The sequence below is a fragment of the Sebastes fasciatus genome, chromosome 5 (genome assembly GCF_043250625.1).
Source record: "Sebastes fasciatus isolate fSebFas1 chromosome 5, fSebFas1.pri, whole genome shotgun sequence".
In the NCBI taxonomy this organism is placed as follows: domain Eukaryota; kingdom Metazoa; phylum Chordata; class Actinopteri; order Perciformes; family Sebastidae; genus Sebastes; species Sebastes fasciatus.
In genome coordinates this window covers 27030798-27051389 of record NC_133799.1, presented here as the reverse complement: position 1 = coordinate 27051389, position 20592 = coordinate 27030798, and the positions used below count along the sequence as shown (strand labels likewise).

General features: G+C 40.0%; 1 protein-coding gene across 2 annotated transcripts in view; it reads left to right on the top strand.

Annotated features, from left to right (window-relative positions):
• Nucleotides 1-20592, top strand: part of psmd1 (proteasome 26S subunit, non-ATPase 1) — a 45146-nt gene that overhangs the window by 24096 nt on the left and 458 nt on the right. Inside the window, exons 17-23 of one of the 2 annotated variants that reach the window (XM_074636213.1) lie at nt 4277-4391; nt 8179-8295; nt 9940-10042; nt 13846-14015; nt 17129-17221; nt 17590-17676; nt 20258-20585. In XM_074636213.1, the coding sequence (XP_074492314.1) occupies nt 4277-4391; nt 8179-8295; nt 9940-10042; nt 13846-14015; nt 17129-17221; nt 17590-17676; nt 20258-20585 (1013 nt within the window). Of the gene's footprint in view, nt 1-4276; nt 4392-8178; nt 8296-9939; nt 10043-13845; nt 14016-17128; nt 17222-17589; nt 17681-20257; nt 20586-20592 lie in introns of both variants that reach the window. The other variant, XM_074636214.1, reaches the window with a different exon arrangement.

Below are 20592 nucleotides of genomic sequence, written 5' to 3'. Positions count from 1 at the left end.
AGTACAGTGTTAGGTTGTATTATGTGCTCCTTGAAATTTGCACTATAAAATTAAAAAACAAGTTCCATTCTTGCAATTTACATCATCTCTCTTGTTTCCCCTTTGCCAGACATTGGTTGATTTTTAATTGAGTTTAAGTGTTGACTATAAAAGCCGTGCAGCCTGTGTTAATACAACATTGTCCAGGTACTTTCACGATGTATTTGGGTGACTGGTTGTAACAGACAGGAAGCAAGCTAATGAGATCTGCTCTCTTACAACGCAAGTGCATTAGTAACTGCCGCAATCACATTTCATGTGGCAAAATCAATCTTTAATTTGTTTAGCCAAGCTGTATTCCTGCTTCTTTCGCTGACCTTTCACTGTGTGTGTTACTTCCCAGTGCAGAGGGAGTTATTAAGTTGCAGCTGTATCAGCCGCCGTCACTCACCATAATAAATGTGAGGCATGCACATATAATCATACGGTCCATTAACCAGTCGAGTAAACGCCTTGTGCATTTTTGTAACCTTTTTAAGTAAATATGTTTCATTTGGCCTGTATGACCAATAAAAAATACAGGAGTACAGGAGCGACTCTGTGCGCTGCTGAAGGGTTTGTCGTCTCCACGTCATGGTGGATGAGATGGTTATTCAAAGGATGAATAATGGATTTTGTTAGATTCAAATGTCCACAGCAGGCTGAATGTGTTTGCAAGCGTTGCATGTAATCTGTTTTATTATCCTTTCTCTTCTCATCCCTTTTATTTTTTTCCAAAGTATTTCAGTTCATTCTGAGGTTTTTAAGTCCAATCGCACATTATCATCGTCATTGCTTCACTGCCTTTTCAGACTAGACAAATGCTGGATATTGATTTCTTCTTTCCATCTGAGTTCTTCCATTTTGCCGGTTGTTGAAGGTAATTAGCTTATCTTTTACTTTGAAAGGTTCTGAAAAGGCTTTAGATTAAACTCTTTGAAAAAAAAAAAACACAGCCAAAGTTTTCTCAAATTGTGTCTCAAGCTGCTGTAGTCCCCTATCGATTTCATCTTAATTAAGTCTCAGAGTCTAGCTATCACAAAAAAACTTCAACTATTTGATGGCCTGGTTCAGACTTTTTCATCCTATAATGGATAGACCAAACACCCAAAATCACAAATTTGTCTCCAAGGGTCTTACAGTCTGGTCTGCATCCAAGTATGAATTGAAGAGCATCATCATACTGCCAGAATAGAATAAACTCTATCCCCGTAGGTGAAATTGATCTCCCAATGATTGCCATTTGTGATCTCAATTATCCTCATGTGGTGTTTTAGCTGAGCTTTGAATTCCAAACAGACTAGTGGTGATTTTACTTTGAGAACATGCCACTACAGTATATCGATCCACAGGACTAAAAACGAAACCCAGGGACGCTTAATCTTGTTTAGACATCGCTTTAATGACTCTATTGAGGCTATTTATTTGTTCAAATCAGACGGAGGCTTAACCCAATTCCTATTATTTTTTTGTTTCTCCTGATTATTGTACATTTAGGCAGTACTATTAATGGTGTGTTGAATGGAGACAGAGGGACTCAAACATCTTTGGCCACCTTCTATACTTTCATGCACTATTAAGGGTCAATAAATTGTAGCTGGAGCTCTCGCAATAATGCATTTTGTTTTTACAATTTCCTACCTCGCTGTGTTTGAACTTTAATTTGGTTCAGACCCATAAAATCGGAGCCAGTAAAAGCAGCTGTCTTCGCTAAAGCTGTCGTGCGAAAAGTCCTTTTCATTTTGCTCATGAACTGACAAATGTATTAAGCACATTATTATCATTATTTAATTTAGTATTATTATTTTTTTTCCTATTTAGCATCAATTTTTCTGTTTTGTCTGTTTAATTGCTCAACATTGCATCATTAGGCAAATGCACAAACTAAAGCCAGCTGTTGTAGAAGCTGAGGGCCAAGCACAGCTACGTGATTTAGCCTTCTTTTCTCTTTCTTTTATCGGATCAATGAGCTTTTAGTTGTGTGTAAGATCTACGAGAGCCTCTTCAGTTGCAGTGAAGTGTTTGATGGGACAGTTGATACAACATGACATTTTAGTGAGGTTGTTGAAAGTCAAACTGAGAGATTTGAGCTGTCGATTATGATGCTGGCTTCTTGACCGGACCTACAACACTCTTTATCTTTTCTTATTTTTAATGATATTAGCTTGCAATTACAACCTGACTGATTCACTCCCAATGGCTGTTGGAGACGGACCAAACCTTTCCGTGAGATTCAAAGGAACTAAGTAATCTCAACAATCGGCTCATTAGCTCATCTGTCAGGCCCAGGCAGCGCTGGTGATATCAACGACACCGTTTACAAGCAAATAGCCAGATAACATTCTTGGTTATAAAACGGATTACTTCATCCTTGTGCATGTTTCTTCTCCTTTTTTATTTCAAGTTAAACACCTCTGTTGGACCCATTCAAGCATACCCACAACACTAAACCTGACTATTAAATCTTGCAAATCTACTTGTTGACATCCGGATATCGCCACATGGTAATGCTTGGCATTTTCACCTGGTAACCTAAATTTAAGGGCTGTGCCCGTATGTGGCATGTACTGATTGTAGAGTATCTCATTGTGACTGGAGAGCAAACGGCAGTTTAAATGTGAAGTAGTGTTGTCCCTCTACTTCAGGACTCTCTTTTAGACCCCATCAAGTTCACTTAAAGTGTTGAATAATTGCGTGTGTCCTTTATCCTGGCAACGCTTTGAATCACAATACTTTAGTCATAATCAAAAGTACATAAAGTGGAGTGGTCTTTTACTGTTATGTTAAGCCAAGTTCGGACTACACGACTTTCAAAGTTGTCAGATCGTAGTGCTGTTCATATTACACAACTTGCTGTCTTTTAACCGGGAGTCTTTAAGTTGTTTTGGTTTTCACACTACATCACTGATCGGCGACAGGGAGTCACACACTACAAGATCTTTTACCGGGAGAAACCCCTGATGAGGTCTACAAACAAATGTTTTGTCACGAAAACACACGCAATAAATACACGGTAAATTACGTGATTCCATACATGAGACACATTGCTGATGTGGTTGTTGGCACTTGTTCATAAAAAAGCCAGTTTCCACCGGTTTCACCACTCTTTTTATTACTATTTATTCCCCTAGATGCAACACCAACTTTGCAAATGCTCCACATACAGTTAAGTTCCTATTGTTACAGGCGACCCGTCCTCCCCCAGGTTTCCCCTCAACCCTCGTCTTGCGCTCTTGTTGGCTGTAGCTTTTGGCCAGAGTCCCCGACAGGTCCAGCCTCTCGGCTCACCTCTTTAAGAGTTCACACATAACGCTCGAGCGCCGATGTGCGAGCGACGAGCCAACGCCGATTCGCCTCCGATCTGGGGCTTTTGTCGGGGAGCTCCATAAACTGTTGGGGAGCTGAAAATCAGGGCTAAAGTCGTGTAGTGTAAACTAGGTATTACTCATATCTATATGCCATTTTAGTGCTTTTTCTTACTACTACAAACCCATAATCTTCTTGAATATTTCAATTGACTAAGTTAAAATAATAATAATAATGGTTTGGCTCAGGGATTTCTATTCTCTCTATTCCACAACAGCACCACTGGCAGAAAATGAATAAGGACTTGGAGAGTTTTTGGTGACATAAATCAAAGCTCCACATTTCATACCCATGCTCTTTAACTTTTCTTCTCTCTTCTCTCTACACTTTATCTAATAACAGGCAGCCTTATAGATCCGAGGGCGAATGCACCTGCGGCATCAAAATTAATGTCTTAATGGTATTTAGGCTTCGTTGTGCAAATGGCACCATACTGATGCAAATACCAGACTTTTGAAAGATGGCCCAAATAAGCATTCCCCATTATAGTAATCCCAAGACAATTGTTATGGTTCATGTGGCTCTTTTGCTCAAGGCCTTAAAGTGCCTTACATTATATGGAACAAATCACCTCATCCATCACTTAAGTGGAGCTCTTAGTCTTAATATTCTTGTGAGCATGGTTACAAATAATAGTTGTGATTTATCAGAAATTTATCAGGACCTTTATCCTCCACACTGCTGCAATATTTCATCAGAAAAGAACACATATTTTTCTTAATCATAACCCGATGTATCGGTGCTGGATGGGTCTTTCTTTTTATAGCGCTCTATAATGATCACAGTGTGCGAGATGAAGTCTCAAACTCTTTAGCTCTTGTCCTCAACTCTATCGTTTAATGGTTAACTTCTTTTTGACTCACTCTTAATTTCTGTCTCTGTCCCTCTTCAGGACCCCTGAGCAGTGTCCCAGCGTGGTGTCTCTTTTGTCGGAGAGCTACAACCCTCATGTGCGTTGTGGAGCTGCCATGGCTCTGGGTATCTGCTGTGCTGGGACCGGCAACAAGGTGAGCGCCTCCCCCCTTCATTTAATTTTTCTCTCATGGTGTTGAACTGCTGTTAATGGAACTCGACACTGTTTCAAAATAAAAGCTTAGCAGGAAGCATAGGAAGTTTGTCGTCTGAACTGATTGTGGGGTTTTAATGTAAAACATGCAACAATGTGTGACGTAACACTGGTAGATCAAAAAGGGGGGAAATAATGATAATAATAATAATAATAATAGCCTATAGAAATAGAATGGGAGTAGAAAAGACATTCACATCAAATCAGCGTAGCAGTATGGTCAGAGACGTGGCCATTTTTATGTGTGCCGTAGTGAGCTAACTTCCATATAAACTAAACCGACTTACTGCAAGTAGCGGACTCACTGAGGTGAGGTTTTGCAGTAACCATTCAAAGAAGCAGTGGAGTAGTAACGATATGAAGCATAGAGAGCCAGAATCATTACTCCTATATCATGATACGTATCGTGTCGCCAGATTCTTGCCAATACACAGCCCTAACTGACGTGTGTTGTCACCATAACAACTAACAACAATCGCCATGACCACGGAAAACAGTTCAATGTCTGTTCTTCTCCTATTTTATTTCTATGTAATGGCCTGTTTCAGAATAAAGGTATCGGTCTCTCTTTGGTTGAGGTAAATAAAGGCCTGGCAACTATTTGAGAATTAGCAATGTGTCATCCTCCAGCTCCCAATTTAACATACTATACACAAGGGTGAACCGTATTGACCAAACCTTCCATCAAATTACCACACAAATAGGTTAAGACTTTTTTCGCTAGTAATCCCAGTTCCGAGATGTAAATGAGTTGTTATTTAATGCGATGTCTGCACAAGAGCATACTCCTGTTGGTATTGGTGCTCATAACTAGAATTAATATTCCTCGTAAGGCTGCGTACAAGAAAAGCGTGGATAGCATTTTTTTCCCACCACAAAGGCAGCGTTGGCCATGCTGTCCTCATTTATCCTATATGCTTTCTTTGTGCCTCGGCGTAACATGTGCGTCACTGATGCAAAGACTATCTATGCTGCACAAAGGTTTTTTTCTTAAAGCAGCCAATTGATGACTCCTTTGTGAGGCTTATCTTAGATGAGCGAGTACAGACTCACTTTTTGTAGCCACTGCAGAAGTTGCTGAGTAAAGGTTACTTTTGTCATATTTACATATGATAATGCCATCAGAACAAAATGAATTGTGTGAAACTCTGTTGCTGTAAAGACAAGTTGTTATTAACCTGAGATGATGTTACAAAACTGTCATCTTCTTTTGAACCTCATCTGCTTTAAGACAATCAAATCATGCCACCTTTTGATGGCTGTATAGTGATTAAAACATAAAGTAAGCAGACATTTTACTTGTAATCTATTGACGTTTGCTTTATTTTCATGGAATATCAGCCCTGAGGAGCTCATAAATGGTGGAAAGTTCTGGTAGATTTGCTGATAAAAATGGTCCAAATTGGCTCACAGTCACCAGTCTGTACCCTGTCATCAAGTTTGGGTTCATTGAAGTCCGAAAACGAGAGTGAAGAAGACAGAAGTCGGGGGTGCTGCCAGTTCCTGAGTTGTCTAACTATGTGGGCTGATCAGTCTCAGGTGTTCTAGCCGAAGCAGAGTCATGGCTCATTGCATCCTGAGCCTTGAAGCACCAAAGTGAATGTTTTGGACCCGATCAGGCCGAGGCACGTTACAGAGCTGATCAGCTCCGAAGCTGCACTGCTTGGTTCTTCCAGAATAAGACCTCGAGCACATTAGGTCCTTAGTGAGAATAATGATGTTGGGGCAAGAGAAGTGGGTCACCTATTTAGAGGGAGCACATTCCTTTGCCGTCATTTATACACCTTGGGCTTTGAAAAAGAAAAAGCTGCACAAGGAAACTGTTTTCTGTTGTCGGTTAGTTTATGCTGATTTTGTGCTGTAATGAAAATCTTAAATCCTGTGCAGCTTGTTCAGTGAATTGGATGGAAGCATTGTTCACCAAAAACAAACGACCGTTTCTGTCATGTGATACACTTTTATAAATATGTAGGAAAATGGAAATTATGTCGTGGTAAAGTGTATTCTGCACTGTTCCATTTATTTACACGCGCTTCCAGACAGTTTTTAGCAGCATTGAATTGAATCAAATTTAACGTTTAACTCATGTTGAGGCACGAGCCTGAGGAAAACAGTCAACCACTGTACGTGGATTAAGAGGATCTTAAGCAACCACATTATGTGTCGTCTTGCTCCGCTGATTGGGCCTGACAGTAAATACCCTCAATTAAACCCCTCGACAACCTATCAGGAACAGGATGTGGTCGACTGGTGTTGGCTCTCCACTCTGACTTATCGTCCTGGTACACGGCCGTCTCAGCCAGCTGAGCCGAGAGCACTGATGAAACATGGTTTATTTTACCTCCGCTGTCATCATCCTAGTTTGTTTCTCTTTCCTCTGCGGAGCTGACGCCTCCCTCTGAGTCTGGCGGTGTGGGTTACAGCCATTACTGCTCAGCTAAGGACAGAGGAGAGTTCAGAAATAGAAGGGAGAAAGAGGTGGTCCTCCCTCATTTTTACATTCACAGCGATCATGGGAGGAAACTGAAGAAGGCAGGGCTCGTCGTAGCTGTTACTCAGTTTCCCTTGGTGACCAGATATGGATGACACTAATCTCATTAATGTGTGTGGTCTGGTTGCCTCTGGTTGAATACAGGAAAATGGATTATCAACAAACTAAAGTGTCCCTGTTGCACTGATGTGCTCCGTTGGGTATGGCTAAATATGTATAGAGTGAAAAACATCAAATAGTCAGTGTCATGTTCCATCATTTGTAAAGCTGTACTAAACAAATAGCCTTGCAAATGCATGCTAGTGTTAGCCAGACACTTGTTCATTTTATTTAGCATGTTTATCTTAGCCACCTGCTTCATAGCAAAATCCCTTTTATGTCCTCATTGATGTGTTTGTGAGAGAAATAAATATTCATGCAATTGCCTTTTCACCATTGAAATTAGGGCTGGGCGATACGGAGAAAATTAAACTAAGATATTTTTGACTAAACGTTCAATATCGATATTGACACGATATTGTAGGGTTGAACATTGGTGCTTTTACAAATTTTACACAATGAGATTTTTTATAAATAATCATCCATAACGTGGATATAATGACTAAATAAAGGTAAAGTCAAATAATAGAATAGCTAGAACAGTCTAATAAATTCAGAAAATTGCATCACTTTACTGTAATGCAGCCTTTAAAACCAGGAAAAGACAACACTTATGCCATATCACGATATTTCTATATCCGAATCCTAGGACGATATCTAGTCTCATATCACGATATATCGATATTACATCGATATATTGCCCAGCCCTACTTGAAATCAGGGGATTGCACCAGACTTCTATCACTTCCAATGTAAAACATGAAAATATGGCACTCATTATTACATTGACAACCAAATGATGTCTTTCAGCCGAAATTCCAGTTCTAAAACGTATTGGTCTGTGGAGGGCACTAACTCAATCCTCTGAGAAAAGTGTTTTTTTGACAACATGGTTTCTTGAAATACGTTCATGGGAAAATAATTTCTTTTTTTAAATTGTGGTTTATTTGAATCGAAGAGCAACTTTTTCAACTCTAAATCATTTCAATATGATCAGCCATTCATTGCAACACTATTTGGCAGTAGATGGTTATTTACAAGCCCCATAAGGTTTGTGCAACATTTAAATAATTGTTTACTAAAAATATATTTAATTTTGAACATGACCAACTTTTCTATTATGTCTTCATTTCCACAGGAGGCCATCAATCTGCTTGAGCCCATGACCAACGACCCAGTGAATTATGTGAGACAGGGCGCCCTTATTGCCTCTGCCCTCATCATGATCCAGCAGTCCGAAGTCACCTGTCCCAAGGTAAGATCCAAATGTCAAATGGGTTTATAGCCAGCAGTCATAACAGCCTGGATCAGATTTTGCTCCAGAGACGTCTTTCATAGGTCTAGCAGACCTTTAAAATCAGCACAGAAGTTTTCCAGACCAGAGCTTTGGCTGAGTAAAGAGTGAGGAGAAAGAAAAGGGGACGGCTTGACCAAAAGCAGAAAGCATCAGAACTGTTAGGACAGAGGGAAAGAAATCTGTGTCATGGAAGACTGCGGAGTGACTAGTCCAGGCATAACTGCACGCACTCACCCTTGGAGCACCTCGTGCTTTGTCATAGAAAGTTAAGATTTGCCAGACACATTTTCAAAGACTCCTCATCTGCACAGCAACAGTCCTTAAAGCTCAAGGCAGTATGCAGGATTGTGCAAGAGGCAGTTTTTTCAAACAGTGGAATGTCAGGAGGTATTACATCCAAGACTGTTTATTTCAAAGTCCCGTTCTTTGTAATTTCCAGCTCTGCTTCACATTTGTAGACAGACGTCTTAGGCCTCTAGTTGTAGGGTGGTAAATTGGCCCAAATTGGCTGCTAACTACCCAGTACAGTGTTTACTCAAAGTTTCACTGTGGTTATCGAGATGTGCTGTTAGTGCCGGGACTCCCACAGGTACTACGCCATCATCATGGGTGCGGCGATGCTGCTGTGGCTTTGTTATGAATATTGTTCTGACAGAGTACAAGTTTGAATGTGAGTGTCACAAGCTGTAATACAATTTGTCAAACGTTTACCTTCCCCTTAATTTAAAGTGCCTCTAACAAGGAGTCACAGATGGGGATGCACCGATACCACTTTTTTTTAGACTGAGTACAAGTACTAACATATCGGTACTCGCCGATACCGAGTACCGATATGAGTATTTCTCTGTCAAAAGACCCTCGTTAACAGCCAGCTGGACGGTGTGAGCGACACACGGCACACTGGGGAGTCCCGCATATGAGGCGGTGCGCCGCGACCGGCTCTAGGTTGGCTTGGAAAGGCTCGGGGCGAAGGTGAATCGCGGCTTTGCCGCTTCCCGGGGCCGTGGACAAAGTGCTCGCTGCGCCCTCTTTCCCCTCCAGGGAGGGACGGTGCACCCTGCACCTGGTGCGACTGTCGACCAGGGCGGACTGTCCTCAGTGCGCCCCAACCGCGTCGTGCCCCCAGGGCGGGGCTCGGCCCACGTAAAAAGCGCCAGGGGTCTGCGGCTGCTGTAGTGTCCAATGTTGCATATTGTAATATTTCAACTGAAATAGTTTGCAATTCACGTACTAAGGTTTCATGCTAAGGTTTGGGAAAATCTCACATACTGTTTTAGCGTACTAAATAGCATGTTAGTATGGAAATTCGGACGCAACCCATGTGTTTCCTTCACAAGCATTTGACTCCAACGTGGAGTTGGAACATGTTAAAGTTCATATTTTGACAATTTTATTGCATTAAAAATTTCACATTGTTGAGAAAAAATAAGTTCCAGTCATTATTATTATTATTATTATAATTATGTACTCTAATTCTCAAATTCAAAGAAGGGAACCTGTCGTTGATCCAAAATATTATGAAACAAATAAAATGTTGTGGTTGGCCATCAGTTATTTGTTGTACATTAACATATTTTCCCCTCCTCTCTATTTTCATTTTAGGTGAATCAGTTCAGGCAGCTTTATGCGAAGGTGATCAACGACAAGCATGACGACGTTATGGCCAAGTTCGGAGCCATCCTGGCCCAGGGAATCCTCGATGCAGGTTAGTCTCCAAACAGACGTGCACAAGACATATTATTGGTTGTTGGGAATGTAGTCTGTTAACTGGTCCCACCTGCCTCTGAGCCCTCAACCCTGAGGGGGATACGAACCAGCCCAAAGTCCTAATTACACTGTAAAACAAGTGAGCTGCTCTAGCTGTAATGTGGGTTTGTGGTTTTGTGTGTGCGTCCTAATTTGAGTTCCTTTTACGCTCAAGCAAATACAAATACAGAGTAAACCCTCTTCAGGTTGACCACCCGTGCGTGCACTGTGTCTCTGGAACAGCTCATGCTAAGGTGCATTAGCGCCTGGCGTTCCTACCTCAGCTCCGCTCTGCTCTCAGCCATATGGCCTGTTGGTCTCCCCCTGGTGATTACTGTTTGTCCGATGGTCTCTGTGTTTGTGTGTCTGTGTGGCTGTTTGTGGACTCAAGCATGCAGCATGTGTTTGTGTGTGTGAGGTCCTAGAGAGCTGCACATCATCACATGGAGAGCTACACACCCATATTCACATGTATACACAAACCCTCAATGCAGGCAGGAGCAGAAATCCATTTTCTAGCACTAACATAAAACCCTGTGTGCGAAGCCGGAGAGAAACCAGCTCTGTTTACACACTGCTGTCTAAATACACTATCAGGTGTTGCAACTTACACAAAGTGAAGCCTATCTCGAGTATTTGCAACCGTTACTTGAAAGGATAAGTGCAGCGTATGTGTTTTTGAGATGTTGTGAAGTTTTTCATCAGTCATTAAAAGTCGCCTCTTGATTAACTCCGCCCCTCCTGCAGCGCGGTCTGATGGTTATTTTTGTTCTGAGCAGATTAGCCATCTCGATGACGGACAGGACCTCAATCGTTTATTACGGGTTAATGTGTCTGATTTGATAAACTGACAAGCAGACATGCCAAGATGACCATGCGTGAGACCATCCAGACCAACCCCCGACCACTGGTTTCATTTTTCATACAGCAGACACACACTCCCCGCTCCCCCTCCTGCTCTTCATGCCAAACTCCAGCTCTCAGTGCTTAACCCATGCTTTCAGTACAATCCAGTGTGTAGCTTACAGTTTAAACACAAACGCTCCACTCCTCCTGTTTGAGTGTCAGAGACGCTCAAGCTTGTGCGGTGTGAATGTTTTAGTACTCTGGTTCTGCCGTTTTTGAGGTGCACGGGTAATTGTATTTAATTTGACGGGCGGAAGCGATTAGAGCTCAGTTTCATGATCTCTGGCGCTCATTACCCAGGAAATGTAAGTCTCCTTTGCTCGTTCTCTCACCCCAACATGTTCAGCCCCCATTTACAGACCGTCCCTCACTAATTGATACGGCCCATTAATTAGCTTCATCTAATGGTTTCTCTCTCATTCATGTAACTGTTTTACTGTATTTGGTTGTTTCATCTTTTGAGACCAAATAGTCAAGTGCTCTCAACCTCTTCTCAAGTTTTTAAGAGATTCTCAAGCACTCAGTTGTGGTGCAGCAAGCAGACCTCGTGACTCATTCTGGCGTTCAGTCTGCGTGACTGGAATGGTTTCAACACTGGTTCAGATGTCAAGATAAGGCCTCAGAAAAGAGTTGGCTCAAAGCAAAAAGACAGCAGATGATTTAAGTGGTATTGTCTGAGCACATCTCATTTTTGGTTGGAAGGGCTACTCCCTGGTAACCATCCCTTTTTAAAGGAAAGGTTTTCTTTTGTTCCCTATAAAAAATGTCAGATTTATCCTGGTTGCCTCCTACCGTCTCTTCCTCCCCCTCCCTTTGTCTTCCTTTCTGCACTCCCTCCCTACTGTTTGATAGAAAGGCCAAGGGAGGTCTGTCACTCTTTGGTACTGCTCCAAGGAGCACCCTTGACCCCTGTTCATCACCTTCTTTTTGATCCGCTCTGCAGACATACTGAAAGTTTCTATTTTGTAAAGCACACACTTTCACCATGAGTGGCCACAGTGAGGATCAAACTCGTAACCTTGATGGATAACTTTTGATTTCTCAACCCTATTTTATCATCTATTAGTGTCCAAGTGACAACAATTTTTTGGAACTGGTTCAGTGTTGAACGAGAATGTTTCAGCCAGCAGCGGCTAAACGGGCTGCAATGCAATAACTAGGGGCAATTCCTCACCGTCAATGTACGTCTACTAAAAGTACTTGTTTTTTTTGCCGCTGACAGGCTCAGATTGTTATTTTAAGTGTCTGAAAACATTATGGAAAGGACCCTACAGGGAAATACTTTCTTTACCTTTTTGTTATTGTATCTCGCTCGGAGTTCTGAAATCCTGCATTGCTGAAATCTTCTAAATATTCAGTCTTGAACATATTTTACATTACACTAAGCTACACTTTCTGTACTCCCCAACACAACAAACTCAAACACTGGCGCTCCTCTCTCCAACTCACTCACGTTTGCACCGTTGTCTTCCGGCAACGAGTCACATGACACAATAACAGACCGGATCCAGCGAAATGTAAGAAAGCATTTTATTTCTCTGTAAGGTCCTTTCTATAATGTTATCAGACACTTATAATAACAATCTGAGCCGATCAGTGGCAAAAAACAAGCACTTTTAGTGAACGTTGCCCTGAACGATTACATTGCAGCCTGTGAGCAGCTGCCGTCTACAGCGTTCTCGTTCAACACTGGATCAATTTCAAAAACTGTTGTCCCCATTAGTCGCATAGGAACAAAAACATGGGAAAATAGGTCCCAGGTTGAAAAATGAAGAAGTTACCCTTTAATATAATCTATAACTATGCAGCTGGGAAAGGCATCTGTTATTTTTAGGACAGCTGACAGACCTCTTGTGATGTAGATCAATTATTAATCTCCTGTGTAGCTCATGTCTAATGATAATGAATGAAGTTTATTTTGAAATTTTAAATGCAGGAAGCTCTAGACAATGCATTCCTGGGTTTAATTGGCTCGCCAGTTTGTCGCTGTAATATAAATCTTTGCTGATCAGACGGATTGAAGTCAAAAAACGACCTTCTCAGGGTGGTGACCATCCTGGTCTGATCCCTCATTAACCTCCCACTCCTTCATTCTTGTGCCAAGTTGACATGGGTTTGTTTCACAATCAGTGGGAAACTGTTGTGATGATTACATTCCTTTTGATTGTTTAAAGAGAAGTTGGCCTCCAAGTTTACACCTTTTTTTTTATTTTTTTGTATTTCATGGATCATGAAATTGGATTCTCATATCTGTGGTTTCACCCACGACTCTCGTGACCAAACAAAATGTTCTACCTGTGGTGACATTATCCTCCGCTGAACCGCATGTATTTTTAAACCATTATGTATCAGGGGATACGTAAGGCTTAATGAGGTTTGCTCAGTGTGCGTGCTCCTTTTTCTGCACTCTGCTGTTTTGCTGAGCAAGCATCTTCCTTTTCCAACCCTGTCCTAATCACATTTTATACAAAATCTGCTTTTTAAAATCTAAATTATATCACCGCCATTGGTACATAATGCGGCAGCAAGTATGTTATGTCAAAGAGATAAAAAAGAGACAAATGGCAATAATCACAAGCTGTATGATTTCTAGTATATTGTCTCTGCAAGAAAAATGGCTGGAGGAAAATTTGTGCAAATAAAGCAAGGTAACAGCTGTGAATGTTAATAGCGTCATCTATGTTAAAATTACACTTTCAAAGTGTGCTACAGTGAGGAAACTGATATAATATTGTCACATGACTTTGTATAACATTTGTTTTTAACTGGTGGGTCATCTGGTGAATGACTATCATCATGTAGGTTTGTAGCATAATACTGAAACCCTCTCTCCCTCCTCTGTCCTCCGTTGTCCAGGTGGCCGTAATGTGACCATCTCTCTGCAGTCCAGGACGGGTCACACTCACATGCCATCATTGGTCGGCCTGCTGGTCTTCACCCAGTTCTGGTTCTGGTTCCCCCTCTCCCACTTCCTGTCACTGGCCTTCACACCGACCGCTATAATCGGCCTCAACAAGGACCTCAAGGTACTGAAGTAGCTAGACCTGCTGTGATCTGGTGTGTCAGAAGGAACGTGTGTATGTTAGCCAACCGTACAAGGTGGTTCCGTAGAAGGTTACAGGTAACACGGGTCTAAAACTTGATTTAAAAACAGATTCCTTTCAGATCTTAAAAACATCAAGCAAAATTGGTAGAAATTACTGAAAATAGTCGGCATTGTATGTCATGAAAATGTAAATTCCATGACGAGCACTGAGCAAAGGCAAACCGCTGCATCATGCATTATTTTTTAACACCAAAGTGGATTATCTTGCTTACACCTTTTCCACATAGCAGTGTTATTTATATCCTACAAACTTTGCGTTGTGAATGTTAAAATATAATTGACCTTGGGGTGGTGGGGGAAAGCATGGCTGCTGAATTTGTATCTGGCACTGCCTTTGGTTTGCAAATATTTAACTTCTTGCCTTGGTAACAACTGTCACCAGCAGTCCAGCCATAACAAGGCCCTCCTGATTGCGATACCAAGGGATCAATGTTACATACTGGGGTCTTAAACAGACATTAGATGGGCATTATCTCTTCATTGATACTCAAATTGACGGCACCTGACACCGGAGACACACTTTTGTGTTTTGTGCATCCCCAGCACTGGAGAATTTACGTGGTGTAAAGCCCCAAATAATACAGCAGGGATAGAGAGCAGAGGGGAGGTGTGTAGAGCAGGGTTTAACGGACTGCGCTGCACCCTGCCAAGGCTCGTCAACGCCTGTTTAACTACGCAGTCTTGACAGACTTCTACTCTCACCTTTGGACAAAGAACATCCTCTTCATTTACACGCTGTTCTTTCTTTTTTAGCAACAAACCTGTAGGTTAGTTTCAAAGAGATCACATGAGAAGTTAATTCACTGCAGTGAAACGGATGAATTATGAGGTGATGACAAACGAGACGTCCCCCCCAGTCACATCTTGTGCTGCTCTGTTGGACCATAGGGACTGTTTAGTCATTTAGTTTCAGAACACTGTTATAATTTGAAGGCTCACACTAAACAGAAGGCACCCGGTGCTGCTCTGGCTGGAGATCTTCTTTTATGTTTGTCTCGGTAAAGTTGACGGAGCACTTTTTCATTTTTAAGGTTAAGCCTGCAGCTAATAGGTGAAGGAGGGTGTTGTAGCAAGTGCTTCTTCTTTTGTCTAACCAGATAAATGTAAGTTTAACTTTAAAACCTCACTAACTAAGCCAAGCTCCAGTGACGGCACTTCCTGTAACACTTCTCAGTAAAAGCATTGTGAAGTGTTATCTGCAGTAACAGCATATTAATAAAGGACAGCAAACACTGGGTCTGCAACTGAATGAATATCAAAGGAGTGTAAAACTGTTTATTTGTAACTAACTTTTCATATTCAACCAAAATTACACCGGGCGGCCAGTAGATCCCGCAAATCTGCGTTTAAATGTGACATTTGAGACGACATGAAGCTGCCAAACTTTAGAGAGACGGTTTTGATGTGACATATTCTCTCACATAAAACAGAAAAGTATCATTGTCCATCAGTGTTTATCCTCAGTTCACATTAGTTCACTATTCAGTCTGAATGATTCCTATAGATCGCTTCAACAGAATTGCATTGCTAGGCAACAGCTTGGGCCCATGTTCACTTCCTGTCAGCTGATGTCATTCATAAGCTTGGTCTAAAATCACATACTACGCACTAGTACATACTCAATATGTGTACTATCGTTCAGCACTTTTCATGTGCATAAACAGTATGTATCTTTTCGTATCTAGCTTTTAATTTGTGTCGTCATTTCCTGAGAGCCTCCTTGTCGGCTGGAGACGCGTAACCATGGTAACCTGTACCAACCTTGTGACCAACGACAGTTTGTGAGAAGTCTGAACTAATTTAAAAACCATATTACACCTATAGCAAGGTGGAATCTTATACTTGCACTTAAATTGAAGCGTTATAGATGTTACAGAGCTGTCGGCAATTGTCTGCTATGAATGCAGTTGTCACTACTGCATTGCATTGTGGGATATTTATGATGCCGTAGTGTCCAATGTTTGCATACCGTAATACTGTATGCAATGTAATATTGTGAAATGGTCTAGAGAGCTGAAGTCCCGGCCCCTTTCCTTGCTAGCCTGTGTTCCAGTAGCATCTGTACCTCAATAGAGTTAGACTCCAGATGCTGATCATCAGGTCTGTCATGATGAAGGCTATCCCTTCAAAAGATTAGATCAGCAAGAAAAGCTTAAATACATAAATAAAAGGTGATTTGTTTCAAAAGCAAAATGTCAGATTGATTTAAATTTACATAAGCCTAAGAATACAGTTCTAGCAACACTGTGAGGCCGTACTTAGGTTAGCTAAATGCTATTGTTGTAATGGCAACATACTCGCAATGACAACTTTAACATTAAAACTGAAACACAATGAATTGATTGATCAAGTCAATAGAGAGGAGGATAGTCTGCAACTGTTTTGATAGTTGATAAATCATGTTGTCAATTGTGAGTATTTGTTGCTTTTCTGTCTGATGTGATGTAAACTGAATGCCTTTGAGTTTTGAATTGTTGACAAAATAGTCAATTTGTTACCTTTTTTTCACAATTTTTAGGATATTGTATTTACTAAAATATTATCACGGAAATAATATGCATATTAATAGATAAAAAAAACAGCTAATTTCCTTACTTGTTAACATGCTGATGTTTAGCAGGTGTAATGATCGCCGTGTTCACCGTCTTAGTTTAGTCGAGACCTTTCACTCTAAACCAGAAATGTCAAGCTCATTGTGGCGCTAAATAAAAAGCCAGGAGATTACCAGCGTCAGTAGGAGTCGTCCTCTGGGATCCTCGAATGTTTGTCCCAAAGTGAAGTCTCCACAGCTATTGGATGGATTGACATGAACATTTGTACAAAGTGGTGGAACTACCACTGCCATCCCCATGCCGCTAGCATGGCTAAAAATCACCACGCAACAAAATGATAGGAGTTGATTTCGTTTGACTTGACTTTCAGTCAGATGTTAGAGGTCTGACTGTTCCCTCTAAAGTGGATCTGACGGGTAGATCATGGCGAGGGTTGTGTACATTTACTAAGCGTCTTCTCTTCTTCTGTCTTCCTGTTCAGATGCCCAAGGTGCAGTATCGTTCCAACTGTAAGCCCTCCACCTTCGCCTACCCGCCAGCTCTGGAGGTTCCCAAAGAGAAAGAGAAGGAGAAGGTGAGAACTTCGGCGCCTCGACAGATCGGCTTGTTTTGCTTTCCTTTTTCCGAAATTATTAGTTGAGGAAAGCCGACCTCGCTTCATATTGATTTGTGAATCATTTTGAACCCTCCCTGTCAGACTCATCATTTTCTTGCCCGTTCTATTTATTATTTCAGCATCTCTGGCCTATTTTTCTCAGATGCTTCATTTCACAACCCTAGATGCTCTTGGAGAATGAAATGAAAGACCAAGCAGTGTAGCGTTTATTTTGTGGTTGACTAGTTTTGTACATTTTAAGCCGTGTTTGTAGAAGGTCTGAGTGTCTATGGTATTGTCTTACATTGTGGAAATATCTCTGCTCTCTCTCTCTCTGTGCATGGCAGGTATCCACCGCCGTTCTCTCCATCACAGCCAAAGCCAAGAAGAAGGAGAAGGAAAAGAAAGAAAAGGAGGAGGAGAAGATGGAAGTGGTGAGTGGAAATGCACAGTCCCCACAAAACCCTCTCCTCCCTCATTACTAATCATTTAATGTTATTTAGTTTTTTTAAATGAGTCTGGACTCACAACAACATTGCAAAGTGATTCATTTCATTTAGTTTATTTATTCAGAACAAATTGTACTAGAGTTTGAAACCGAAAGATCGACCCTAAATGAACACATTTTGTAGCCAGGTGGTCTGCCTAAATTAAAACAAAGACTATTTAGACCCTTGCAAAGTATTTGAAGTTAAGTTTTCAAGGATTTATTTCATTGCTGGACTCCTTGACTGCTTTGTGCCTTTTCCTGACTGCAAAAAATCAAATTACACACTTCACTGAATACCTGCTGTTATACGGATAAAATGACTAATGTCCGGGTTATCTGAGGCAGATCCATTCACCCCGTTATACAGTCTCACACACGCACAGCTACCTTTTATTTCTTTTCTCAAAGTCGATCTTAATCTTTTCACTCACCCACACCCGGTGTGTTCACAGACGGACTCTGTCAGTCCGGAGCCAGTATAACTTTCATTGGGATTTTCTCTGGGCGTCAGCAGCGCGTTTGATCCGCTCCGACACGCTACATCTCAGCTCTGGTGCCGAGAGACGAGCTTGGAAATGTCCGTCCGGCTCACATCTCTGCTTTTTGATTTTATTTGGCGTAACTTGTTGAGAAGGCTGTTGAAGGGGAGGTATCCGCTCACACTGGGGTCAGACGGTTCACAATTCACCGGTTGCCACTTTCTGGACAGTTTTATAGAGCTGACTTTGGTTTTCACCATTATGTTAATGTTTAGCTCATCTATTTTCCCTTAAAAGTTTCACTGTGGTATCTTTTTATGTCTACATTAAATATATCAACACTAAAATATGCTGCGAAATAGCAGGGAAAGTAAAAGGTATTGACAAATACAGTGTACATTATGTACAATATGATAACTGTAGAGCTAAAACAATCTGTCGATTCATCGATTTGCACTATTTTGATAATCAAAGTATCATTTAAGTCATTTTTAATAAAAAATAACCAACTGAAATGTGAAGATTAGCTGCTTTTCTTTACTTGGAGTCAAATACATTTTTAAATGTTCTTTGGACAAAACAAACAATTTGAAGATGTCACCGACTCTGGACGTTTCTTTCCAATATAATCGGACGTATTATACACAATCAATTATTGAGAAAATAAAAGACATATTAAGTATTGTTGCAGCCCTAAAATACTGTATTTTTATTTTGAATTAGGTAGACCAAATTTGAGTGTGTTCAAAACAATTAATGGTTACAAGCCTGAGGATAAGAACATTCAAATAAAATCAATGAGCGAGAAACAGACTGCTGGTGTTGATATAATAAAAGATAAAACAGATTTCTTCAGTAAAGTATTTGTGTCTATCTACAGTTCACAGCCGAAGCCTCCCATTAGAAACCGAGCCAGAGGAGAAAAGACAACCTCAGTGTATCAGAACGTCTGTAGGAGATGATGTAGTTTTGGTCTTGAAATACAAAACTAGTTTTTTTTATTACCAGCTCCCTCGGCACCTTCTGTCCTTCAGTGTGTTGTTAATGGGTCTCCAGACTCTGCCTGATAGCCCAACAAATCACTGGCCATCAAGGGCGCCAGAGCAGGAGAGGACCGAAACCAAAGGAAAACCATAATTTATTACTCATAACTCCGCTGAACTGTCAAATGATGTCAATTGTATACTAGCAAAAACAGATTGTGATTGTGGTGTGATAATGGTGGGTTTAAATTTATCACAATTGTGGATGATCAGCAGTTTTTCCCTAAGAAATATCTGAATTGTGTAGTTTTGGATATATAAAAGACAAATTATAAAAATGCATACAAAGAGAGAGGTAAAAATAAATATGAACTGTGAAACCCCAGAAATAAAAGAAGACACAACCGCAGATTAAACAGTAGATTAAAACATATATATATATTCTATATATATATATATATTATATATATATTATATATATATATAATATATATATATATATATATATTATATATATATTATATATATAATATATATATATATATATATTATATATATAATATATATATATATATATATATATTATATATATATTATATATATAATATATATATATATATATATATATATATATATATATATATATATATATATATATATATATTATATATATATATATATATTCTATATATATATATTATATATATATTATATATATATATATATATTCTATATATATATATTATATATATATTATATATATATATATATATTCTATATATATTCTATATATATATATTCTATATATATATATATATATATTCTATATATATTCTATATATATATATTCTATATATATTCTATATATATATATCTATATATATATATATATATATATATATTCTATATATATATAGAATATATATATATATATTTATATATATATATATATTTATATATTTATATATATATATATTTATATATTTATATATTTATATATAAGGACATTAAGAAAAGTAATCCCAGTAGTTCTGATGCAGAAAATGCTGTTTCTCTGTCACAGGAGGTCCAGGAGGCGGAGAAGGAGAAGGAGAAGGAGAAGGAGAAGGAGAAGGAGAAGGAGAAGGAGAAAGAGAAGGAGAAGGAAAAGGAGAAGGAGAAGGAAAAAGAGAAGGAGAAGGAGAAGAAGGATGATAAGGAGAAGAAGGATGAAAAGGAGAAGAAGGATGAAGAGAAGGAGAAAGAGAAGAAGAAAGAGGCAGAGCCAAACTTCCAGCTCCTGGAGAACCCGGCCAGAGTGATGCCTGCTCAGCTCAAAGTCCTCAACATGCCCGAGACCTGCCGCTACCAGCCCTTCAAACCGGTAACAACACACCTCTGTCTTACCAAGAGTTTACT